At 46.1% G+C, this 26,791-nt stretch overlaps 1 protein-coding gene across 1 annotated transcript in view; it reads right to left on the reverse strand.

Moving 5' to 3' along the window:
* Window positions 1-26,791, reverse strand: part of wdfy3 (WD repeat and FYVE domain containing 3) — a 72,441-nt gene that overhangs the window by 19,367 nt on the left and 26,283 nt on the right. The window contains 23 exon segments of the mRNA XM_079270892.1: window positions 214-313; window positions 401-634; window positions 1,131-1,310; window positions 1,973-2,107; window positions 3,213-3,403; window positions 4,323-4,540; window positions 4,709-4,829; window positions 4,979-5,073; window positions 5,284-5,445; window positions 5,544-5,617; window positions 5,887-6,039; window positions 6,261-6,451; window positions 6,540-6,651; window positions 8,446-8,606; window positions 8,688-8,919; window positions 10,120-10,301; window positions 10,467-10,685; window positions 13,739-13,839; window positions 18,950-19,187; window positions 20,600-20,712; window positions 22,964-23,178; window positions 23,465-23,654; window positions 25,459-25,542. Coding sequence (XP_079127018.1) covers window positions 214-313; window positions 401-634; window positions 1,131-1,310; window positions 1,973-2,107; window positions 3,213-3,403; window positions 4,323-4,540; window positions 4,709-4,829; window positions 4,979-5,073; window positions 5,284-5,445; window positions 5,544-5,617; window positions 5,887-6,039; window positions 6,261-6,451; window positions 6,540-6,651; window positions 8,446-8,606; window positions 8,688-8,919; window positions 10,120-10,301; window positions 10,467-10,685; window positions 13,739-13,839; window positions 18,950-19,187; window positions 20,600-20,712; window positions 22,964-23,178; window positions 23,465-23,654; window positions 25,459-25,542 — 3,701 coding nt within the window.

Consider the following 26,791-nt stretch of genomic DNA (forward strand, 5'->3'; position numbering starts at 1 on the left):
ATCAGCTACATTTGTTGAAAGCCTCTGGAGGGTTTGTCTTCTCGACTAGTTTGCTACTCAGGTAATGAAACGTCAGTACGCTGCATGAGGAGATTGTTTGTTGTTTTATGGTCATCCGTAAACTATAGATTACTGGAAAACAACAAGGTGGGCAGGTGTGAACTGAGACAGACTGGGTCTCTCTGTCTGAGAGCTTCAGGACTTGGTTCTGACCTAGAAGGACATCAGCAGCCAGTAGATGCTCCATGACGCCGTCCAGGATGTTGGACTGAAACTCCTTCTGCTGAGTTCTGGTGGAGCGCTCCGGAGAGGCCTAGTACCAGAAAAGGCACATTTAGGACCAGTATTCACTCAGGGTTGGGGTGAGTCAACGGGTCAGGGGGTTCGGTTAGGCCCTCACCTCCAGCAGCAGGTCAATGATGGGCGTCTGCTTGCTGGCCGGGGTCATGCAGAGGTTGTCCATGATCAGCACCCTCATGAAGTCAAAGACGTACTTTTTGGCCGGGTGGTTGGTCAGCGACGTCTTGGAGCCCACGTTGCAGTATTCGGACTGGCTGCGGTTCATACCCGAGTCCCCGGCGAAGGCCTTGAACTCCTCGGTGGGAGACCCCGCCTCGTCGTCCAGATCACTGACCTGGAACAGGGTTGTTGTTTTTACAGGACAACACTTCAAGCTACAGGATAAAGATGATACTATTCTGTAACAGAAAACAGACATATCTCTATTGTCCAATCCTACAGTGAAGCCAAGCAATTGTCTTGACAAGTAACGTCTGAAAACACATGTTTGCTCTGAGGAAAACTGCAGAGTCGTGCACTTTGTTCTTGAAACTAAAGCAGTTAAGATTACAGTGCCAATGGTTTCAAATGAGATTCCAAAGGGACGATAACTTACAGTTGTTGCCCCATAAGAGAGAATCACAATATATCTGCAGTGGGTTTCTAGGGTTACTGATCAATAACCTGTGATTACTTGCTCTGGTGATGAGATGTTCTGCCTTCAAACCCAATTACAGACGACTGCGCTTTGATTTAAAGTCGTGAGACAAGAGATTTGTGCTATTCGAGTTGCTCAAAGTCCTTCTAGTCACAGGTTTCTTATTGCTTCTGGAAACAATGTGGAGCCGTACCATCTCAGAGTAGGGCCTGATGTTGAAAGGGAAGACGGTTGCTGACAGGGCGCAGAGGAACTCGGCACTGTGCCACATGGGTGCCAGGTCGGGCACGTTGTGGTAGAGATACCTGAAGAACTGCATGAGGGTGACCGGGTACTCCCTCAGCCAGGAGCCGTCCTCCTCCGACTGCCACGGCTGGAAGACAAAGAAACGCACAAGAAAACAAATCAAGCACTGACTCGACACAATCCGTGTTCATTCAGACTACTTGCAGCCTGAGTCGTGAGAGAGAGAGCGAGAGACAGAGAGAGAGAGGGAGAGAGAGAGCGAGAGACAGAGAGAGGGAGGGAGAGAGAGAGAGAGAGAGAGAGAGAGCGGGAGAGAGAGAGAGAGAGTGGGAGAGGCGTTTGGGTCCCAGGAGGTCGTCTGAAGCTTCTCAGCAACGAGCAGCGAGCGCCGTGAGATTCCCTGAGAAACTCCCCAGTGTGCCGATGAGTGAGGATGAAAACAGCACGTGTGCCGAGTCATTTTTGTTGGATTAATCGGAGTTTAAGAAAGACGACTTTAAAGAATCCAGCAAGCAACTGCTGTGAAATCAGACATAAAGAACCACTTAAAAAGGACTCATGAACAAGAGCAAACAAGACGCGTGTTCAAACGTAATCTGCTTTTGGGAAAAGGTGTCGGATTTAATTCGTCACATTTCTCTTCAGCCTTAAAGCAACTTTTTCTCGCTCTGTACTCTCCGTCTGGACACCGTGGCAGAGGCGAGGAGACGATGTTGAAGGAAGGGAAGAGAGTGACCGAGCAAGAGGTCGGCCGGGCTAATCTTGTGTCGGCTGGAGGCCGCTTCTCACCAGGTTGAGCATGCTGCGCAGCATGGCCAGCAGCAGGAAGGCCGCCTCGGTGTACACGTTGTGGATGGAGCCCACGACGGTCCCACTGGAGGTCGGTATGCCAAAGATGAACGTCCAGATGGAGTCCAGGTCAAACTGAGAGGGCAAACAGACACTGGGGTAATATACAGTCAGATAAACGCAATACATATTATTATATGCTACTGTTCTTCCTCCTATGTGTTCTTTTGACATCTGAAAACTGATAATATCTGCATGTCTGGCATCGAGAATGTATTTCTTCACGTGGTTAATGTTGCAATTGATGCATTTCAGCTTATTCTACTGATGGCTGGTTAGTCGTGCTGGATAACAGCGGGTTTGGTGCTACAGTGTGACTCTGATGGCTGTTGAGCTGTCAGAGAACATTTTACTCAACGTATGTAATCTTAGTTAATGCCTCAAAGGCAATGTCCCCATTTTCCACTGCATCGTTCCCACAGAAGAACTATTTTTATTAAAGTGAGTTTAATTTAAAGGAAGACAGAATCGAGTACATTACAGTCACATTTTATTATTTAATATTTACTGATCTTTATGGAAGCCCTGAGAGGCCAGTGAGAAAAAATAAAACTGCATTTTCTGAGTTCTTTAAACGCTTTTCTTTAAAAGTTTGAATAATTCATTTGATTGAAGTCTGATCGAAATAGTTTTCTCTCGGTATAAAAAAGGTGAAAAAGGAGTCATCGTTCATCGTTGATTTTTGTTTCGTTTCTTCAGGATCATTTTTGAACTGTTTGTTGTTGTAAGACTCATGTTGGCCACAAGGGGCTGAAGTGCGCCACTACTCCATGTTCTAAATAGGACGAACAGCAGTCATGTTTTCTTCCGGGTGACTTTTTATTTCTCCATGCACTCTAAACACACGGCACGTATAGTGCGTGTTCACACGGTAAATGCAATTGAAGTTGAACGCTCTCAGTCTTATTTAGAACATGGGGGTGCATTTCAGCCTCTTGTGGCCTAAATGAGTATCACAACAACAAACAATGACAAATGATCCTCATAAAAACAACAAAGTTCATCCGCTGAAACTTTTTTTAACAAGATCATCTTTAGAAAATGGATCACCAGAATATTAGTTTCTCTCACTGGCTGCTCAGGGCTTCCATAACTCTGAGTGTATCACACTCAACATAATACTGCAGAACCATTAACATACGTAGAAGAAGAAAGAAAGTAGGTGTGTACTAACATGTACCTGCAGGCTGTCCGGCAGCTCGGTGACGGGCTGCTGCAGGAACAGCGCCATGAGCAGAAAGTAGAGCTCCGGCACGTTGGTGTGTTTGGGCAGCAGCGTCTGCAGCACGGGCAGCCCTGGGAAGTGGCACGCCTCCCGGTTGATCTCTCGCAACGTGGAGCGCCCACCAGCACTGCGCCCCACGTTGAAGCCTAGAGGGGAGGGATTGAAGAGGGAATAAAGCGGGTGGTTGTTTACCGGACGCGCCCTCCGACTACGGGCGTCTACCGGCTGTTGGGGCGGGTTCATCGAGGAGGCGGTTATAACCAAAAGACGGTAATCTCTAACTGAGCTAATCAGGCAGGATTTAAAACTGGAAACTGAGCACTAGCAAAAATAATTTCAAAGAATAGGATTTGGTTGAATGACAAACTCCAAATCTAAGGGCTTCATTTGGATAGCACACATTCTGACAATGCTAATGTTAGGCCATGTCACTACTCAGCGAGGTGTTCATAAGCAAGGTCAACGGTTCTCAACCTGGAGGCTGGTGGGATGAGGAGGTTGGAAGCTAGTTTACAGGAATCCAACACACAAACTAGAGAGCACATCCGTCATTTTGTCTTAAATCGTGAATAATTAGAGCTTAAAAAGTTCCGGTCGAGAGAAAGCTAATTTCCCAGGTTGAAAACCACTGAGCTCAGGAGGGACTACGGTCGCAGCAGCAGCAGCAGCGGCGGGGAGAGCAGGGAGGCAAAAAATGAGAAGACGAACCCTTGGCTGTGAGGCGCACAAACTGCGCAGCTTTCTGTTTACTGAACGACGGCCAACTCCGACGGAAAGCGTTGCCAGAGTGAGGAGAGGCGTCTGCTGAGCCATATTACAACATACAGTACATACGCTGCACATCATCACGGCATGCTTCTGACTCTGGATGTGGGGAATGTCTCCAGTTAAAGAATTAAAACTATAATTTGAGCTAATATCAAGCACACGTCCTTCCATGAACACTGCCTAGAATTTACTCAATCCAACTTCAGAGTCGACACTGTGTCTCAGATTTTGTTTTTTAATCAACCGTGCTTGTGCAACTGCGGCCGTGAAGCCTTCCCACCGGGCCCGTGCACTCACCCAGCACTGTGCCGATCTTATTGGTCAGGACGGAGTCGGTGTGGTCCAGCCAGCCTCCTCCGCACAGGCCCTCCTTGAAGCGGTTGAGGATGGACTGGTTGGACAGCAGCACCACCAGGATCCACAGAGCCGCCGTCACCGTGCTGGAGTGAAGGTGCTCCTCCATGAACATCAGCAGCCAATCGAAGCCCAGCGTCCGCACCAGCTCCTCGCACGCCCTGCAGTCATTATTTCATTACTCTCACAGCCATTTCAGATGAAAGTTTAGTATCAATGAACAGCTGCACACTGTGCAAAGTGTCTGGTAGTGCTGTACTGTTCTGTCAAAAGGTCGAGGTTTAAAGCTTTCAGGGTGAGCAGATGTGTGAGGAGGCTTTTGCACTCACTGGGCGTTGACGGTGCACTTCTCTTTGGTGGTGAAGAGCAGTCTGAGCAGGTTGTCCAGCAGCCGGTTTCTCAGCAGAATGAGGTTGGCTGACAGGAGGCCGCCGAAATCATCGTCATTACCTGGAGACACAAAACCGTTTTCAAAAGGGGATCAGTCGGGTTAACAGCCAAAATAAGCTGAATATGGCTAACAACATATATTTATACATTTTACGAACCAAATATGATTCAAAACACCCGTTTCTGTAGTTCCACATATTCATTGTTACCTCCATCGAGCTTCTCCTCGTTATTGATTTCCATGATGACAAACTTCTCACACACGGCAAATGTTGGCAAAGTAGAGGAGATGAACTGGCCGAACCTGAGAGGTGACAAACAAAAAGCAACGTTTTTATATTTACTTTGTGATTTTGATTTCTGTTCCTCAGTCTTCTGACAGCAAGCAAACAAATACAATTGAACAAATGCAAAACTGCCTCTTGTAATTGACATGTTCCATTGTTCCATTATCCTGCGTGAGTTAGATTTAACAACAGGTCTACGCTTTGAGGACGTGTGAACATGTGTTTACCGCAGCAGGTCGTATGGGTTGGGGAAGCCCTGCAGCAGCAGGCTGAGCACGTTGCCGATGGCCGCTACGGTCGGCTGGGACAGCGAGGTGTCCCTCAGGGTCAGCAGCAGCCTGGGGATCAGCTGGAACTCCCTCAGCAGTTTGGCGTTCTTGGCCGCCTCGCTGTTGAACACAGAGAGCGGTGGCACACGGGTCAGATCGGAGTTTGAGTCACCTCACGATTCACTTTTGAGTCATTTTGGAAGTTTTTGAACACTTGCCTGGATTCTGTCAGCAGTTCGATGAAATGCTCAAACAGAGACAGATGGAGCTCGTAGGGAGCGTGGAGCCAGACCTGAGGAGCAGAAGGAGCAGGCTGAGGCTGAGGCGACACAAACGAGGTGACATCTCGGCACAGAGGAACACAGTTTCTAAAAAGGTTCAACCGCCGTGTGATTACTTTTTTCCCCTCATTCGGTCACAGCAGCCTGTGCATCCCAAAGTACACCTGCAACTAAAATGGCTCTCTCAACCGCTCGACTGCAATAACGCTGTCGGATGGAATGAGTTTGGTGAAGAAGTACTTTATTTCATCAGCATCTACTGGTTCCATTCGTTCCTCACCTCGAAGTCACAGAGCAGGTCCTGGAAGGCGGCGGAGTTGGGGATGATGGAGGTCTCGTGGCCGCTGTCGACCGTCCCCACCAGAGAGAAGGTGAGGTGGAGGATGTGGCTGTTGAGCAGCGAGCGCTTCTTCTTCAGCAGCATAGCCAGCAGCTGCAGAAGGGACCGAAAAAAAAAGGTTTTAACCAGCAGGTCTCATTGCATTGTATTTAATACCACGTCACATTTCTGCTGCATCTTTATCCAAATTAAAACATCTTAGTTTGACCAAACTTATGAGCTTTCAGTTTGAGATTGTGCAGGAAGTGAACAGTCGTAGGTGTTTAGATGCATAAAGTCAGCGCATGTCATGTGACCGGTGGCTTGTATCTAACCTGGTAGCCTTTGATGCGCTCCATCTCCTTACTGGCCAACGGGTTGCTTTTCACGACACACACCAAAGCCTTGACGGCAGCGTACAGCCCCTCCACGTCTGACGCCATCGCGACCAGGCCCAAGATGGCCGCCGCCCCACCCACATACTGCAGGTTGGTGGCCACGGGTTTGGCCACGAACGCGCGGACGCCTGAAGGGATGACAAACGTAGTACAGCTGCAGTATAAACACGACCATTTGAAACGCAGGATTAGCTGCTGACTTTAGGACTTTGTTACCTAAATATCCGATGACAGCCGCTCCGATGGTCCGCGCTGGCCCGTTGAGGTGGCCCGCGGCGTTGTGAATCAGCTTGACCGGAGTGGCGTTTTCATGAGAGGACACAGTGAGCTACAGAGGAAGGGAAGATGCTCAGTTGAGACGGGGTGTCAGACCCGGCCGCATGTAGTGGATGACTGTGAAAAGTCATTAATTACAATTTGTTTATAAAATGCACAGCAGTGTGCTTGGTGTGTTCGCAGCAACTTTCAATGCTCAAAGAAAATAATATATACGGCGCCACAATCAGACTCGTCGTGGCGAAAGATACAATAATTTGTGAGGAACACAGAAAATGAATGACGAAATGATGAATGAATCGGGACATCTCAACTCTTCTGCTTTGTGATGGCTTTTTCGTTTATTGTGCAGGTTTCCAGAATGTTCTTGTTCTTCCGAACACTAAAAGAAAGGACAAGCTTTGGCGGTGTTGCTATTTATAGGTTATGATGCAACTGTTCTCCTGGTCCCGCCCTTATGAGATCAAACTGGGCCGTATGTGTCCCGTGAACTAAAATGTGTTCCACACCCTCGAGTTAAGAAACCAAATAACACACGATGTTGATGTTCTCATTTGTCAAATTCATCCTCTGTAGTCTTTGTTTCCAGATTTGTTTGTTTTGCTCTGAGGAGGGTTTGCACACGGCTTGTTGGGGATGTTGCGACATAAAGAGCATCAGATGTTCGTGTTGAAAGCTGCAGTCTTGTATCAAGGTGTGACCTTTCTAGAAAGCTTTTATTCAGCCACTTAAAATGAAAAATGGGACCAATTTAGCAAGTCGGGAGGAAAAGAAGGAGACGCTCCACCGGAAAATACTTGATTTATTCATTTTAACGTCATGTAGCGAGTGAGAAAGGTGTGAAAAATACTGCCTGTGTGTATCATTTACCTCGTTCTAATGAGAAACGAGAGACAACGTTATTTCTAAAGCAAGAACACCGACGTATTCTACTGTGAACGGCTCTCCTCCCGTTCTACAACACGTCCCCGCGGCAGCAGAAATGCTGCTTCTGCACTTCTTTCTTCGCCGCCTGCTGCTGCTTCCCGCGGGTCGCCGAGAGCCGAGGCTCAGCGGGGGAGAGCAGTGCAGGCTGGGAAATAACTGGACAGGTGGGGAGAGAGAGATAAGGACGGAGGAGGGAACTCATTTGGAGCTCAAACACACACACAATAGGATGGTGTGCTAGCTGCATATATATGCGTGTGTGTGAGCATTCAAGCGAGTACTGACTGCATATATATACGCTAGTATGTACCAGTCTGTGTGTGTGTGTGTGTGTGTGTGCAAACTAGTGACAGATATGATCTGTTGTGATCAATCTTTCAAACGGAACTTCAAGAATATATTGTGTATATCATGTAAGGCTGGGTGAAGTACATTTTGTTGCTGATATTGCACTCCTTGATATCCAGAATGGACACTTCGGTTTTAAGTTGACGCCAAAATTCTGAAAAACGTGACGGTGCTCGTTTTCCTGTCCCGTCAGCCCAGAGACGGTAGAAAATGTCCCCGATAACGCTCCGCTGTGAGCTCCAGGTCTGTGTTTGAGTCAGCAGTGAGCAGCTGATGTGGAAATGCTCATTTATAAACAATTCTCACAGTAAATCTTTACAATAAACCAGATCATTACCTTTTAAGGAGAAACAATCTTAACTATTTTAAACAGCAGCTTTAAGGAACAAACCAGCAAAAGTTTCTCCAATAATTCAATTAAAAAAAACTAAACGTTGGCTTTATTCAGGTGAAAACCGTCTATATTTTGCTTTCCATTCATCTCAGTCTCAATGCTTTCTTTTGACAAAGTTCCCAAAATACAATCCTAGTATGCTGACTTTGGATCTACCGAGCAGTGGTGATGTCTGACCTGTTTGGCGATGGCTTTGCTGTCCAGTTTGTTGTAGACTTTCCTGATCTTGGCCACAGTGAGAGTGGAGACGGAGAGCGCGTAGAGACTGAAGGACACCTTCTCCTCCGGTACCAACGCCACCGGGGAGGCCGGAGATACCTCCGTCTTAGAGTCTTTACCTGAGGTATAAAAAAAAAAGGTTAGAAAAGATAGAAGATTGGCGACTAAAAGAAAGACTATGAGGATTGAGGGCCACTCACAGGGCAGGTAGACGGCCTGCAAGCTGCCCACGTAGATGGGTCCCAGCTCGTAGATGGCGGCGACGCTGGCGGCGGGCAGGACCTCCTCCAGGAAGTGGCTGGGCCCCAGACGCCACACCAGACTGGAGAGCTGGCGCTGGGCCGGCGGCGTCCCCACGTACCCGTAGACGGTGCTCAGCACGGGGGGGTTGGTGGAGCCGGAGCCGCCCGGAGCGCTGTGGACGTAGTGGAGCTGGAGGAGAGAGGGAGAAGGTACAGCTGAGATGTGTCATTTTAACGTCGGGGTTCATGAGTTTTATGGCGGCAATCTGAAGAACTGAGTGAAAACACTGCACAATGTCTCATCTCTTCACTATTCATCATTAATGAGTTTGAGGGCTGATTAATGAGTGCTACTCTTCCTGTTGTTAGAAACTAGTAGGAGAAGATTTGTGCTTTACAGAAACCCACAAAACCACCAGTCCCCTCTTACATGCACACGGACGCATAAGAAACGTACGAGTCGTTTCCTGTGTGACGACCTCAGCAGGAAATGAAGCCGTTGTCATCAGCAGCGCTGAGAGGAAGCGGATACTTGTGGTCTGGTGCGCTCTAATCTCAGAGGGCAATCTGAAGTCACTAAACCACATCTCTAGTCTGCAAGGTTCAGGTCTAACGCCTGGTTTACTAATGGGTTTCTGAGCTGAAATCCCCCATCAGAGCAGCTGCAACGAGGGTTTCTTTAAAAACAGAGTTTACGTTTTATCATTTCATTTTCCACGGGACAGCATGCAATTAAAACCAACTGCACCAGAGTTAGCTAGAAGCTAATTAGCATCTGTTGTCCCTATGTATGTGAGGAGATCGGTCAGATATCTACTCTGTGTTTCTATTCATATCCATCTACATTATAGATGACGTGTGTAATGCTGTGACTTGTTACCGGTTCTGTGTGACAAACATGAATCAGGGCAACTCGTTTCTATTTCATTGAATGGTAATATTAGATTGAACAAACATCCAGAGGCTTTTTATGAAGTCCGTTCTCAGTGGAGACCGTACGGCAACAATGCTTGATTCATGGTCATTAAATTGATTTAATGTTGTGATGATCGATTAATCATTTCGGTAATTTATCAAGAAGGAAATACCAAATATTCACCAGTTTAAAGATTTTTAAATGTGTTAATTTGCTGCTCAGCTTTAAATTAAATATATTTTGGTTTTGTTGATCTGGCAAATCTGAAGCAGTAGGCTGTTAATAATCTGCCATCGCTCTTTTTCACATCGTTTGGACTGAACTATGAGCCGCTTACTGGAAAAAATAATGTCGAAAATCCCTTATAAATCCTGAGTTGCAGCCCTGAAGGGGAATCTATCCAACATTGGGTCAATTCTAAATGTCGGTGTTCCCATCATGTGCTCAGACACATCCCTCAGTGTGCGACTGTACCTTGACGGTGCTGATGAGCTGGCCGTCGATGTACAGCGTGGCCATGCTGTTCTTCAGCATGCCTTTGCTCATGACCAGCACCAGGTGGTGCCACTGGCCCTCCAGGATCAGCTCGCCGCAGCGGAAGCGAGCGCAGCAGGGCAGGATCTCATAGAAGGAGGCTTCTTCACTGGACTCATCAGCTGTTTGATGGAAAAACATGACCTCTAGGTTACTGACTCAAACCCCACAAGAGACGGCTTCATTAGGTGTAATAGATCAACAAACTAATCATCTAAATGGACCAAACCATTGAAAGCCACATTGTGAAGAGAACAGGTTGTGGTATTTAGCGCCACTGTACTCACAGTGGGACTGCAGCAGCTCCTCCTTGGTGGAGACGGTGAGCGAGCGGTCTTTGGCGGACAGCACCACGGCCAGGCAGACGAAGTGCTGCTCGGAGGACGTGGCCCGCCGCACGACGGTCAGCAGCCGCACCGGGTGGGCCTGGGGAGCCGCGCTGAAGCGCTCCACGCAGAACCAGGTGGAGTAGCTCAGGCCCGACGGGGGCGGGAACAAGCGCTCCCCTGGAGGAGAGAGAGGGGAAGGTGGAGGAGAGAGAGATCAGAGGAGGTCCGACCACTTCATGTAAATATCGACGCTCCAACACTGAACCGTGTCAAATAGGACGCTCATTCTTTTGCCTTAAGGACCGTGTGTGTGTGTGTGTGTGTGTGTGTGTGTGTGTGTGCACCATATTGGGTTTCCAACATGTGGAGCTCTCTGGAAGAACTTCCCGCCCGCGAGACATTTTCATGAATTTACTGAGTGCCAGACATGGTCGTGTTTGGACAGACTGCATGTTTGCTCTTGCTGCAGGCAGCGACTTGATATCACAGACGAGACGGAGACGACAGCGGCAATAAGTACGATGTGAATATTATTCATGCGTTACAGCTGCTTGGATTTATTTTGCTTTGTATTGTCACTCTCACTTTGTCTATGAGGTTGAATGTTTTGTTTACTTCTTTCTTTTTGAAGTGAAATACATCAGTGAGTCATTTCATCTCATCTGCACAGATTCATTCTATCACTGCAGTCATACATCATTTTTAAATCACTTCTACCCAAACTAAACGATGTCAGTATTTACACAGAATAGCTTCACAACCGACGGCTGAACGCACCATGAATTGCGCATCATTTTAATAATCTGCCCCGGTTCACAAAAGATGTCGCAATTATTATATTTCAACACAAACGTTGTGCAGCTGAGTGCAACTCGCCCCGTTTCTGCAGATGTGTTCACATAATAAACATCTTCTTCATCCCTTTTTCCTTCACGAGCACTGCAGGGCAGCGTCATTCGTTTAGTTGTCATGACACAGCTGCTATTGCATCAGTAAATACATCAGTTTGATCGGAGCGTGACGATGACGTCGTCTGGCTCCGATCGCTGCTGATCGGTGGAAAGTGTCGCTGCTGTGACGCCCCTGATGAATGCACTTCAGTTACCATCAAGTCCCTGAAGAAGCTAACACTTTCACTCTAACTGCGCGTGGCTGTTAGCGCTTTGTGTTTGTAATGAGGCTCATTTGCATAGAAAAGGGACAATTCTGCGCTGAAATGTCTGAAAATTACTTAATTAATTACGTACAAAAAGCACAGGAGCACGAGACTAGATTTCTTTCGCAGAGGTGGTCCGACTGGTGTTTTGAGAATGACACGGTTTCTTTTTGCTCTTTTTTTGTGCAGGTTTAGCGGCCGCTACAGCCGCTCAATCCTTCTGAGAATTAGCCGCCGGGTGCGCAGAATAAATCTCAACACTCGGCCTTAAAGAAAGGAGACAGCATTACGGAGTGACTCTATGTTGGACCGAGCCTTTGAGCCTCACAGGATTGCAAACTCACTGCGCCTCAGGACCAAGCTGCCACTCGACAGGTTATCAGACAGAACCAAATTAAAAACCATCGTTCACCGTCCGCTGCAGCCACATCAGCCAGTATTGATTTTAGTATTCGGCCTTAGAGGAGCACAGACCAGCTCAATGTAAGTTCACCGATCCAATACATTACTGCTCGTTTGTGTAGAAGGAATACAGACTCTTTGGATTACAGAAGGAAAAACACATTAAACAGACGGTGTGTGAGGGAATACATGCATTTCTTATGAATATCAGTCGATGGCGGATACCACAGAGGTGCTGTGAGCTCCTGAGCACACGGAGGATAGTTTGATGAATGAGCTTCTCGATGATGTCATCCAAAGATATGGGTCAGACAGGCGTGAGATATGGGAGGGAAGGGAGGAAGGGGTTGAAACAAACGAGGCAAGAAAGGAGACGAGGAAAAAGTGACAATAGAAGGAAGGATGGAGGGAAAGGAAAGAGAAGAAAGAGTAAAGGAGGAACAAGTGACGAGCGGAGGAAGAAAGACAAAGAAAAGGATTGTGGGCTGGAGATGAGACGAAAAGGACGGAGATAAGGAAGATGTGAGTGACGGGGAGAGATGAGGGAGGGAAAGAGAGAGGTCTATAAATAGTGTCGACAGGATGGAGACGACAAGAGGAAAGAAGGGTGGATGAGTGCAGAGGGAAAGGATGAAGAGGTAAACAGACGGAGACATGATAGTGATGAAGGAGACGATGAGGAGGGGAGGGGTTAAGAGAGGAGGGGATGAGGAGAGGAGGAGAGAAGATAAGAGATGAGGAGGAGAGAAGAGGAGGAGAGAAGATAAGAGAGGAGGAGAGAAGAGGAGGAGAGGTGGAGGAGAGAATAAGGAAAATGGGAAGAGAAGAGAATAGGAGAGGAAAGAAAAGGAGAAGAGAGGAGAGAAAAGGAGAGGAGAGGAGAAAAGAAAAGGAGCGGAGGAGAGAGGAGAGGAGAAAAGAGGAGAGCTGTAGGAGAGACCAAGAGGAAAAGTCCACTAGCTGTGCTTCATAAATACTCAACGAGTCTTCGGACCAGAAAACCGATAACGTCACATTAATGTGAACTCTGCCTCCAGATCTTTAGCTTCTTTGGGTTTCAGGTGTCGTCGTTTTTCTTTCACATGAACAAATGATGAAAACTAGAAACATGGGAACGAACAGACACTGTGTGTGAGATGAAAGAACTCCGGAGAGGTAAAAACACACAACACTGCGCTCCAAGAAGAAGAAAGATGGTGAGAATCAAGAGGAGGGGAACAAAAGGAAGCCATGAGGAAGATGGTGCACAAATAAAACACCACAGATGACACAAATATATGACGTGTGTGTGTGTGTGTGTGTGTGTGTGTGTGTGTGTGTGTGTGTGTGTGTGTGTGTGTGTGTGTGTGTGTGTGTGGTTAAACAACAGGTGGGATGTTGAGCAGGAGGAGATTTTCACACATTAGAATCTTTTCTTACTCTTTCACTGCTCGAGTACAGAAATGGTTTTATACCTCAATCCTTTCTAAACAGATGGAACATGTTAATACCATGCGGGCAAAGAAAAACAAATGGGTAACAGAAATTGGCTGTGAGATTAGTTTTTGGTGCTTTTTTTCTGCCTGTGTTTGACAGTGTAGCTGACGAACGGAATGCTTCTCGTTAGTCCCCCAACTAGTCCTTAAAGTAGTCGACATGTCTCCATGCTCTAACTTCTATGGGCCGTCCTTACCCGTGCCCATCCCGCTGAGCACCGCTCCGTCGCTGACCCCTGAGGCGTTGGTGTTGTTGGTGGGGGCGTTGTGGGGCGCCAGGCTGGGCAGAAACAGGCACCTGCACGGGACGACACAGGACAGACGAACGTTACATCGGGTGAAAGAAGCTGGGACCGATACCAAACAAGCTGACGAGCTGACACGTGTCGTAGTCGGGTTTGCTGAATTAGTCTGGCTCCCCGAGATAAACTATTGGAGAGAACAGCCTGGTAATTCAAGCGCTGGAGACACTGGAGCTTTGTGTTATAATATGGAAATCTCTACTGCCTGATACTGAAGGATTAATTATGTATGAGAGAAGGATGAAAGAGTACATTCAGGCCCAGTTTCCAAAAGGAACTGGAGTTGCATCTCCTTGCACTTTAGCTGAGGTCCGTGCTGGTACTGATTATAATGACAATATGAAAAGGTTTCAAAGTCTCCAGTAAGCTTCCTGCTGAAACGATGGACCTTTCCTTCCTTTGATAAAGATTTACGTCTGCGTACGCTGTCCTCCTCTTTCCAGGACTTCTACAGCGGACAAAGACTGACAATCATTCCGGCAAAAAATGACAGAGAACTTGACTGGTGAGTCGGCGTTGTGTTCTGCCGACTCACTGCCTCTTGGTGAAAGGTGCTATTGTCTGCTCCCTAATCATCCGGACACAGCGCCGAAGACACTGCTGCTCTGGGAAATGAACATGGGGATTTTTGGGGGGGGATTTGTAGGGACTGAGGCCTGAACCGAAGCACACGAGAGGAGAGGCCTGATGACGGCAAGAAGCTTGAATCACTATCACGAGATGTCCATGGTATGGTACTTTGTGAATGCTAAGCACTAAAAACCAAGTCTATCACAAACAAGTTTATCTCAAGGCTTTGGTCATTTGTCTTATTTATTTATTTATTTTATTATAAACTGCAGCAGTAATTCAGGACAAATCAGGGGAAATGAGCACAATTCTGGAAGGGCTCCTCCTGTAACGCCACTACTGTCAAAACCCCGGACAAACGTCTCGAAAGATAAAGCACTTAAAACTGGTGCTGAAACAATTCGTCAGTTTACTGATGAAGTCAAATAAAAAGACCCAATTAAGACTAACAATGTGTTCGTCTGAGGCACTCACTGGTTCCTACTGAAACAATCAGCTTGGGGCTTTAAAAAACATCACAAATACATCGTTTCAATCTTCAAATGCAACTCTTAATTTAAAACAGATGGAAATTAGAGCATTTACTCGTCATTTATGTGACAACCATGGAGCTCTGTGGCAGAGACGGCTTTGGAAACAGACAATAGTTGGTGGAATGATCAAATCATTTGTTTTGGGCTTTATTTGATGACAATAAGAAAAATAAAGAATGTAAACGTTGCCTCATCTTGTATTGGACAAAGTGCCCAACAGTTCCCTGGTTTCATCTTCTCAAACCCGAGGAAGTAAAAACATCTTTGGGTTTTGGACGGTCGGTCGGACATCCCGCTGGACTCTGGGCGGATTGACAGCAGCATTTTAAAAACTCATCTGATATTTTATATCATTAATAATTGATTACACTCATAGACTACATTAATCAATAACACAAAATAATTGATGCTTAAAGGCCGAAATATAATCAGCCCACTCACCGGGAAAGAACGTCGGCATTGTGCGTTTCTGCGAAACACAAAATACTTTGAATGTCAACGTTTTTTAATTCGCTCATTACAAGTGAATTAATCGAGTAACTGGTTCAGGGTATAATATGTATGTATCATTTATACGAGTATGAGAAACGAGAAAGTCTACAGAGGGCTTGTAGGAAGAACAGGACTCTCAGGCAGGAGACCGTTGTTCGTGTCCCGTGTGAAACCAAAAGTAAACTTTGGCGATAAAGTTTAGTCGTAAATTACTTATTTATTTGCAGCAAAAATTATCTTTTTAAAATACTTTACGAAGTAGTTTCGCTGCCCAAACCTAACCAATCGTTTCACAACATTACCCACAAGGCATTGTGTGTTTCTGCAGCGTGATACCAGGCCGATATGAATTGTGTTTTAGGTCCAGAACCGTCGGCTGCGTTGATCTTTTTTTATTAGCCATCTGTAAATTATGCATTTTTCAAAGAGATGCTGATCGAGCTCCAAAATGAGCAGATTTTAGTTTTTGGCTCCGTCTTTGTATTCCTCCACCTGGACAGGAAGGCCCCCGGGTCAGGGTCAGCGTCTCTGAATCTGGCAGGGATTCAAGGACACGTCTGAAGAGCAGACACTCTGGTCCTCAGTTAAACAGACAGACAGTCACCACCACCACCACCACCACCCTGCTGCTGCTGCTGCTTCATAGTAACATGTATGCTGTCTTTTTAGTCCTCATCGAGATTAGGTTAAACAGAAAAAAACACTCCGGGGATTTCACCAGCTTGTTATGCTGATTCTTTCCTTTCCTTCCTTTCCTTGGGGGGGGGGGGGGTTGTGAGGTGGCTGGCTGCGTGAGTGTGTGCACCAGTGTGTGTGTGTGTGTGTGTGTGTGTGTGTGTGTGTGTAAGCATGTTGTGCAAGATAGAGAGTGGAGATGTACACGTGTGTGCAAGAGAGAGTGCCTGTGTGTGATTCCTAATAGCAGCAGGGGCATCAATATTTCATGGTGACAGATGGGAGAGGAAGGGGGGGGGTGTGTGTGTGTGTGTGTGTGTGTGTGTGTGTGTGTGTGTGTGTGTGTGTGTGTGTGTGTGTCCTCTGTTGATGGTGAGGAGAAAGCGCCTCGTCGCCTGTGTGCTGCTGCTTCGTCGTGTTTTCAGGAGAAACTCCATGTGCTATTCTGAGGTATCGGCTGCGACGAGTCAAATGGGTTCTTGTGGGTAAAAGAAACCGGAGAGCTGAGAAATTATGAGGCAGGAAATATGGTCACTGGGGGGGGGGTTGTAAAAGGGTGAGTCAAAGGGAATTGATCTGGCCGTTAAGGTTTTGAAGATGTTTTTTTGACACGAAGGAAAGACGCCTCATTAAGTCTGGTATCTGAGCAGAGAGAGATGAGCATTATTTATTTCATGAAGAACACGAGGACCTGAGCCGCTGGAGAAGCAAAGAAATTACTTTTGACCCGATCTACTTAAAACTAGTATATTCTCATTCATGAAATCTTTGTAATGGAAAGAAAGGAAATGAAATTCTAGGAAATTTGGGAGAAGTGGAAAATGCATATATATGTCCTTTGCTTATTTTATCTTTCAAATAAAACACTATGTTCTGTATGTATCTTGTGTTCTTTAATTAAATGGAAAAAAGCAGAAAAGATGGATTATTCTGAAAAAGTATCTTAGTAAAGATGTGTGAACTGCTGCTGTAATGTGATCTTAAACAAAGAATAAAATGTCCAAAAAAACAAAACATGGACGAGGCCTTAAATTTCACACAATGCTTATGCATCCTGAAATCAATCGACATTGAACAGGGATGATCCCAAAGGTGGCATTGTGCTGAGAGTGAAGGCTCAGCATGAGCTGAACGAACCGTACACTGATAAAAACTGTGAGCTGTGGTTGAAACACTGCTTCTGTTTCAGGACGACGTGATGCATTTACTTTCATAAATGTATATTATCAACTCCAACAAACAAACAACATCAACGCCAGCACGGACAGCGGCCACACTCACCGAACAGAGAGAAACAGAAGCAGAACAAAGAGAAACCACAGAACTGTAAGTGGAGCTCAACATTGAGCAGGAATGATGACATCAAACCACCTACAGCATGCCGGGGGCACGCTGGTGCTGGTAGACGCAGGATGCTGCCTAATGCCACGTTAACTTATGCCACCGTTTCATCTCCCAGCTCCAGCCATCTTATCAATTTCACTTACCACATCTCGGATTGTGTACCTCGACATAAGACATCTGAAAAACATATCTGGTGTGTGTGCGACGGGTACAAATCTGGCGTGTGTGGCTGGTGTGTGTGTGTGTTGCTCTTGAAACTGTGTTTGAAGGGAAAATGTGCAAAAGATTCAGAGACAGTTAAGGTCTAACAGACTAGTTCATTTGAAATTCACAACTCATCCCTTTGCTGCCTTGCTCTGCAACAGCGTCACACACGAGGCCAATCAAAGAGATGCTGCGTCGCTGTTCAATGCTGGTCAGGTAGTCGCAGGAAATAATCGTTGGCTCTTTGCCGCTGAACTGACACAAAACGTCGACGACGACCTTTTGCAAGACGTCCACCCTTTTCTTAAACCTGCCTCCTTATGAATATTAATGAAGAATAAAACATGTCAACAGTTGTTTACTGCGTGTCAGCGCTACATTCGTGCACGTATGTGTTGCTGAACGTGTGTGGGCGAATTGACCAAGGTCACATCCAACGCGCCATCATTTCCACTGACCCCCGACATTTCCACTGACCCCCGACATTCACCGAGCAGCTAACATGCGACCGAGTGCAGCAGAGCCCGTCAGCAGCGACAAAGCGCGGGGCGTCGTCGGACATAAAAGGTGGAAAATGAGCCTATTTGTATGCGCAGCTCCACAACTGGAGGCGAATAACAGCCTCCTGCTGAGACAGTCGCCGCAGAGAGGTACAAAAAAACAAAAAACACAACCTGTTAGATTGCAGGGTTAAAATAGCCTGCGGCACCCTGAGGCGTGTGTGTGTGTGTGTGTGTGTCAGTGGTGAGAAAAAAGACCATGAAGAAAAAGATTTTTCAGAGAAAATAGGTTTACAAAGGACGAGCATCATCTGTTGCTGCAACAGCTTGTTAAAGTAACGAAGACTGGTCCATTCATTATATTAATAATGGATCAAATGACGAGATGTAATGAATCGAAAAATCAAAGGTGAAGGGATGAGCTCGGTGCAGCGATTCTTCTCAGCTTTACGCATGTTTTTAGCCTCTTTTTGCTCGTTGTTTCAGTTTTATAGCACCATTACCGTCTGGTTCAGCCTCAGCGCCGTCATCGGTTCGTTTCCAGCAGCTGTGTTAAAAATGTAAAGACTAGCTGGTGGAGCAGTTAGCAGCTAAAGAGCCAGATATTATTCTCACGAATAGGTGGAGACCAAAACGGAGCAAAAAGAAGAGTGAACGTTGGACTTCGACTCAGGCAGAAGCGCAACTCGAAATAGGGAAAAGGGAAAAGTTGGGGAAAATATTAGCAACAAGAAATGCATATTGTATCGACCAGATGTGTAAACACTCAAAGTTCCGTGCAGACTAACCCGAAGCCCTCCAGCGAGGTGTCAAACTCCACGAACGCAGGCGTGACGGCCGACCCGTGCAGGCGTATGTCGTGGGGCGTTGTCATGGACACCAGGCACTTGACTCGGGTGAGGGGCACGGTGCTGCCCTCGGCGGAGCGCACCAGGCTGCGGCTGATGCGGTACTGGCCGTTGTCCTCCGCCGGCGTGGCGAAGACGCTGTCCGGACCGAAGCCCTCCATGGACATGGTCATGCTGTCTGTGGAGTCAGGACGGACCGGTTCAAAAACACACATCTCCCTCTGCTCAGGCACTAAAACCATCATCTGTATTTGTTTTGAATGCATAATATGAACAGTAGATACATAATAATATTTTAAGTATGTATTTAAAAGGCCTTCAGACTAACTGGATAAGAGGAATAAATCAAGCCTGGGTCGTCGTCATCCACGAAGGACTAGAATGAACTTCGCCGGTCGTATTTATTAAGAGCACATCCGACGAAGACAAATCCGATCAGCGGAGGAACTACAACACCGAGCAGCGGCGGCTAATAAACCATGCTAGATAGCGGTGTGTTCTAACAGTGGCAGCTTGTAAGGAGCAGTAATTAGTCGCGACTCTAAATTCATTCGCAGCTGGGAGGAGACACAATAAGCAATTAGGACACGCTGAGGAGCCCACGAAATTACAAACATTAACGGCTGTAAACAGAAAAACAAACCGTCGGCATTAGACTCACGGTGGCAGGACGAGGCTGGAGATTAATCGGCGGCTGACAGGACTACTTTGTGCACAATTTGTTTAAACATTGCTGTTAATGCATTCAAAGTGGAGAGTTTACCATAATATCACATACTGTTTCGTCTTCCCACCAACTCTGAGGAGGAAATAAGTTGCACCGGGTCCTACATACTTAAGTCTGGCTGTTCAGCCGACTTTGCAGTAATCTGAACCTTTCTGGAAAAAAAATAAACCCCGACAGCCAAGCCGGTAATTTCAACTGGCAATTAAACGGCAATCACAGCCTTTTCACCGGAGGATTGGTGCCGATGAGCTCGCAGAGCGAGAGAGCGAAGAAGAACAAGAAGCAGAACTGCTGGAAGATTGATGGCCCGTTGCCAAGGTCTCAGCACAGAATGAAGCTTTCTCCCAGGAGGAAGCGGCATCACCACGGCAGATGGGAATGGCTCCCAAATGACATCATCATTTCATCGACGTACTGGAGGACCGCAGCGGACAGAGGTTTACGTGTAAAGACACTTCGCCCACAGATTCAATGTTTGGTCCCGACATTCTTGGTTTGTACAGAATCTATTTATTCACCCGGAAATGTGTTAAAGCAGAAATTCTACTATGCACCATTACAAATAAAAGAAACTCCTTTTTTTACCGTTCATAACATAAAAATGTCTGACTTTTATTCAGCAATTAACCAATAGTTAAGGTAAACGCTTGTAAAAACCCACTTTGACAACATTAATTTGAAAACTTTATATGGTATTAAACTAAATTATAGAACACTTGAGATGTCCCTTGAAGTGGCCCCTGGCTGTTACGGCCCCTCAGTCAATCTTTTTTTGTTTTTGAACAGGTCTGATAAACAGCGTTTCCTCAAAGACCCCCCCCCCCCCCCGTCACAGTGACGTATGAGAGCTGTTCTCGTCTTACTTCTCATCTCGGCGTCGTAGCTCAGAGAGCTCGGTTTGTGGACCCGGTACTGCTTCAGCAGCTTCTTGTCCCAGGCGCCGCAGTTCAGAGGGTTTCCCAGACGCAAGAACTCCCTGGAGGGGAAGAGGAGCAGGAAGTCGGGATTAAATCCACAACCAATGAAGAAGAAAAAACACAGGAGGAATCAAATATCATATTCCTGTTCCTCTGTACTCTGTATTATCAGGGTTCACACACATCTTCATCAACTACATTTCAAACATGACTTTTCAAGGACCCAGAACATAATTCATATTCACAAAAACACACGAACAGAACTGAAGCTAAACTTTACTCCAAATGTTAACTGGTGTATGAAAATTAAACACCAACCGTTTTCAATCTCTAATAGTCGGTTAGGTTCATATTTACTTTCAATCAAAGACTTTTTACGAATTCCATAACTGTTGAAACTTACCGTACAATCTTTTTGAGTATAATTCACCATATGTATGTGAAAGTATTAGATCAGCCCTCATTTACTGCACTAATTACTGTGTTACAGCAAACCCAACATCCACCTGCATCAAGATCTTTCCAGTGGCTTTGAAGTGGAACTTGTTGCGCCCAGGATTTAAACTGAGCTGGACCACACTCACTGAAACAAAACAGTGAAAGAGAAACCAAATGCATGTGTGGGTGTCACGTGACTTTGGATATAAGCTGATTTGGCTCCAGCCAATCGTTAAGGAGTCCTCTATGTTCTCCGGAAGCTGTGAAGGACTAAAAGCCTCCATCCAACTGTGCGCACTATGTTCAGGCATCAGCTACATCACAGGTTGACTCCTGCTCCTCAGCAGCTGTGGTTAAGGGCATGTCTCAGTCTGTTTGGAAGTCAATGATGAGGCTGACTTGAATGCAAAGTGACGGTCGGTGTCAGCCGTCAGTGAGCGACACCGACGGCTGGAACGAGTCCAAACAGAACGACTCTGGACATTAGCTGGGGTTGATGTCAGCAGAGGAAAAAAAAAAAGAAACGCAGGAAGGAGGAGAGGAATTATTAAGGAAGACGAAGACTGACAGCACAAGATTGAGGCAGAGAGACAGGAGAGGAGGGAGGGCAGACAGATTGACAGCTACAGACATGTTAAACTCCAGCACAATGACGAGGGGGGGGTATCAGCCAGGGATTTACATATAAAAAGAGCCAACCGGGTGCACGTCAAATAACTTTCCCCCCCCGTTTCCTCAAACCCCAATCTCCCATCTCACTTAACTAGTCAAGCGGAAAATGAGAAGGGCTCAGTTTAGTTTGCATACGCAGCGTCTTTCTTTCACACACCGTCAAAGCAGATTACGCTTCTCAGACCAGAAACCCATCTGTGCACATCTCATTAGGTAAAACTACAAGTTAGCACATTAGAAAGCTAAATGTGTAGATGTCAGCAAGATGCTAAATATTGTACTGTAAACATGTTGACATTAGCATATTAGTGGGCCGGTTCCCCAGTGGCTGGAGAACTTTAGTTCCCATCTCTCTCGCCAATGAATTTTCCTGTCATCTCAGCTGTCGACTAGCAAAAAAAGACATGTATGTTAGCAGTATCCTATTAGCATGCTAACGTCCCTTTGTTATGCACGTTAACATGTATGTTAGCAGTATCCTATTAGCATGCTAACGTCCCTTTTTTATGCACGTTAACATGTATGTTAGCAGTATCCTATTAGCATGCTAACGTCCCTTTGTTATGCACGTTAACATGTATGTTAGCAGTATCCTATTAGCATGCTAACGTCCCTTTTTTATGCACGTTAACATGCATGTTAGCAGTATCCTATTAGCATGCTAACAGTAGCATTCAGCTCAAAAGGATTTCTTGTAAATGAAAAAGGTTATCTTAACATGAATTGTTACAAAAACACACCGTGTGAATTCTTGAGGCAAAACAAACTCTTTAAAAGTAATAACCGAAGCTTCTTTCAGGCCAAATGTTATGTATTCTTTTTGCTGGAGCTGGGAAAGTACTTTTATGGTAATTAACTTGAGATTAGATCATTTTAATATGGACATCAGAGTAGCATTAGGATTGTATAACGAATGTATGCACAAAGACCAGCTGCACGGTGTTTAGTGTTTGTATCAAAATGCTCATTTTCAACACCTGTCCAGAGGAGGCTTTAAAAATAACAAAAAAAGAAAAGAAATAAATCCACAAAAACACATCCACAAGATACCCACTGCAGGTGTGTCTACGGGGGAATAAGGTGTGAGAACGATGTTGGGTCCCTTTCAGCCATGATTTAATACCGCCATTAAAAAGGGATATCTGTAAGGGTTGTAGTAACCCACATGAGAGAGGTTCAAATCTTAGCCAGGTCCAGTACCTCAGCGCCATCGGCTGCAGGGCCTGAGAAGCCAGCCTCTCGAACATCCTCTGCAGCGGCGGGTGCAGCGGATGGTCCTCGTCGCCCAGGGCCTGACTGCAGCGCTGCAACAGCCGCTGGTGGAGGCAGGCCTCACACAGCACCTGCTGGTTCCTCTCACTGTTCACCAGCAGCTGGAGGATGTTGGCCACGGCCAGCTGCAGGTCCAGAGCGTGCTGGAGGGCAAACACAAAGAGGATTTCTGTGTTCACGATCATATTTGATTTACAGGATTGTTCAGTAAATATGTTGAAGTTACCTGAAGTTTTTCAGCCATTTAGTTGGTGATTATCTAAAGAGTTCTAAATTCACCAAAATGTATTATTATTTTAGTTTAAAGACACATGCACATGACTGAGTGTGTAAAGCCCCGGTGTCTGACATCCCTGCCCTGCACGTAACCCCTTCACCCACTCTAACAGGAAGCGCACGTGAGCACACTTCCTTCCCGTGTTTCCTCACCTCCGGCTGGCTGTCGGAGCAGACGGAGGGCAGCAGGTCCAGGATGGCCAGGACGGCCCCCGGGTGGATGACCACCATGTCAGACGAAGACGGGGAGAAAGCCGGGTGGGAGGTGTTGGCCAAGTGGAGCTTCAGGTCTGTCACGGCTTTGACCGGGGCGGGGGGGCCCGACGTACCGTAGTAGCCTTGTCTGGGAGCACAGAGAGAGAGAAGGTCACATTTAGTTCAGTCCAGTTGAGTCAAACCAGAGTTATTTATAAGAAAAGGTCGGCCATTAAGTGCTTTCCAGAAAACGCAGATATATTTATTTTTAGGGGTCTTTTTGTCGAGCAAGACGCGGTAACACCACAATCATTTTATTATTACTTTAGCATTTTGTTCTGCCACGGTGAACCCTGCTGATCCCCGTTAATAATGGTTATGAGAATATGATAATTAAAGGAACATTAAATCCCTTTCAGTTCAATCTGAGGTGGGATAAAAACACTTGCTCGTCCGTTTACCCTCAAACCCTCCACCGTTATTCGGAGGCCCGACTTTACTGTGAAATATGCAACTGTGGCTGCTAAATATTCAGATTTACAGCTACAGCGTTTCCCAGAAAATGTTCAAAGCTCGGTGGAAGCACTCTGAATGCTGCAATTTGCACGTCGCAAGCTGCTGCCATGTTGGTTCGAGGCGACAAGGAGCCGCCGAGCATCGTTTGGACGGAGATTAAATCACGGGAGATGTTTTCATTTGAATCAAACCAAGCAAATCCTGAGCAATTAGCGTCACGCTTTGCTCACATTTTGAGTGCTGAGATCATTTAGAGAACAGAAAACTGTTTCGTAATCCACACAAAGTAACATGTTAGGGTGTTGAATGATGGTAGTGAGGTAGGAATTGTGTTTTTTTAAAGCAATTAAGTCCACAAAGAAAAGCTTTAATTCTCTATAATTGTCACATTATTCCTCCTCACGAATATGCAGCGGGTCCAGACCACCAGCTTCACAGTCATTGTAGCTCACTGAGGCAGAGTACATTCTCTCTTCCTTTTAAATGAAATTCCAAGAGTCTGGGTTTAGGTGTGAGAAACGTCAGCTGAGAGGAAAGAGAGGAAAAAGGAACCGGGACGAGGAATGTGATGAGAAGGAAAAGGCTTCTTCAGCCTGAGAGCAACTTAACGGAGTCTGTTCACGTTTCCTGGAGAAGTGGTTCACATCGAGTGTTTCGACAGTGAACAAGAAGAAGATCCTTCGCTTTAGTCTGTGACATGACACCACAGTAGTATTAGGAAGCAGAAGAGATCAACACAATCCAGAATATATTTGAGCGTTTCTAAGTTTACAGCAAATTGAGGTTGAAGAGTTTATAGTTGATGAAACCAACTAGTCGCTGAATCAACTAGTTGATCAACAGAAAATACATTCATTTGTTGAAGTTATTGATCAGCAACAATGCACGACATAATTTGGTCCCAGCTTCTTTTTTCTTTTTTTTAATGTAAGGATTTGCTGATTTGATGTGATTCATAGGCTGCAACTAAAGATTTTCATGATTGATGAATCTGCCAATCTAAATGAAAGGCACAGTGTGTAGCATTTAGGGGGATATATTAGCAGAAGTGGAATATGATATTCGTAACTACGTCTTCATTCGAGTATAATCACTTGAGACGAAGAATCGCTTCTGTTAGCTTAGAATGATCTCTGCATATATATAGGGCGAGGGAGGAGTGGGGGGGGGTTCATTGTTTTGTAGATCAACTAATAAATCTACTGACTAATAGTTTCAGCTCTTACTTCATGTAGTTTGAATCTTTAATGTTTAGACTGTTGGTCGCACAAAACACACAGTTTGCAATTTTCTCTCAACATTTTCATGATTTGCGAAAACGATTCTTGTGATCGTTGGAGCAGTTGGCGATCATTCTTTGGCCACTAGTGGGCGCTGTCAGTGGCGACTGAAGGTGAGGGGTGAGGGTGAGGAAAGTGGCAGAGCGCTGTAGCTACCTCTTCCTGGCGAGTGCTGGCGTGCCCCACGGCGAGGGCAGCGAGGTCTCATGAGTCAGGCAGGGAGGCACCTGCTCCGCACGACTGCGCACACACACACACACACACACACACACACACGCAGCCGCGCAGATGGACCAGGCCGAGGACGAGCAGCCAGACAGCACCAGAGGTTAGAGGAAGAGAAAGAAAGGAGGACAGAGGGAAAGAAGCGGTTAGTGGAAAGCTGAAAGGAGAAACAGGATCAGAGCTACAGCTGGAGAACATGCAGATAGAGCTACACACACGCGGTGTTGGTGTGTTTGTGTCACAGCAGCAACGCATTTCTAAATGTCACTCATTCTGCCGTCGTGACAGCAGCACCACCAGGCTGTGCGGCTGAATCTGAACCACAGTGAAGCGTCCGTATTAAATCTCTTCTACGGTTCAGCCACGCGTGTCTCCGATGAAGAGGTCGACTGAGAGCAGCGACCACGAGGCTGAACACAGCTGTGGACCTGCTGCTGACTGATCTGAACCTACAAAGGGAACCTCTATATATAAAAAAAAAAAAGGTTTTGAAGCGGGATTCACAAGCATCTTTGTCTGCTTTAGTACTATATTGGTAATACGTCACATTTTGGGACGGCTCTTCACTGTAGCTGAGATTGCTGCAATAAGATGCAGTAAATAATCTACAGGAGGACCAGCACGGGAGCAAAGCAAGCAAAACGTATTTTAGACGTTTAAGTGTACGCTGTGTTCGAGTTTTCACTGTTATATCCATCTGTTCTCTCTCCAGAGCCACAAGACTCCTTTTACGTCGCAGAACGTGAAAGTTGCTTTCTACCGCCGCCTCCATCGGTTAGCTTGTTCGTGTTGTTATGCGTTTGTCAATGGAGCCTGGTGGCTTTAAAGAGAGCGCAGATGACGGCTTCAGTTCCCCGTCACAAAGGGCTGTCTGACAGCAAGCTGAAGCGGGGAATATACGGTATTCTAAATGTAGCGTACAATTAGACTGATATTGATTATTTTAGGTGTATGAAATACATCAGCAGTACATTGCTTTGCTCCCGTGTTGGTTCTCCCGTCTGTTTCTCTAAACTCCATCTTCTGTAGGTAAAAATGACCATTTGTCACTGGCTCCAGTATGTCTGCTTCAGTTTTTGTAGGTCACCTGAAAACACTGTTCGTCAAACAATAACTCCGCTCAGGACGACAATAAACTGGATGGATGTTCCTTGAGGGTTCCCTTAATTAAGGAGGCCAAACACAGCACGTGGATCCCTCGTGAGGAAAACACACGTTTCATGGAGAACATCTTACAGGCAAAGACAATCATTTGAGACTCCAC

This window comes from Melanostigma gelatinosum (genome assembly GCF_949748355.1).
Source record: "Melanostigma gelatinosum genome assembly, chromosome: 6".
Lineage (NCBI taxonomy): Eukaryota > Metazoa > Chordata > Actinopteri > Perciformes > Zoarcidae > Melanostigma > Melanostigma gelatinosum.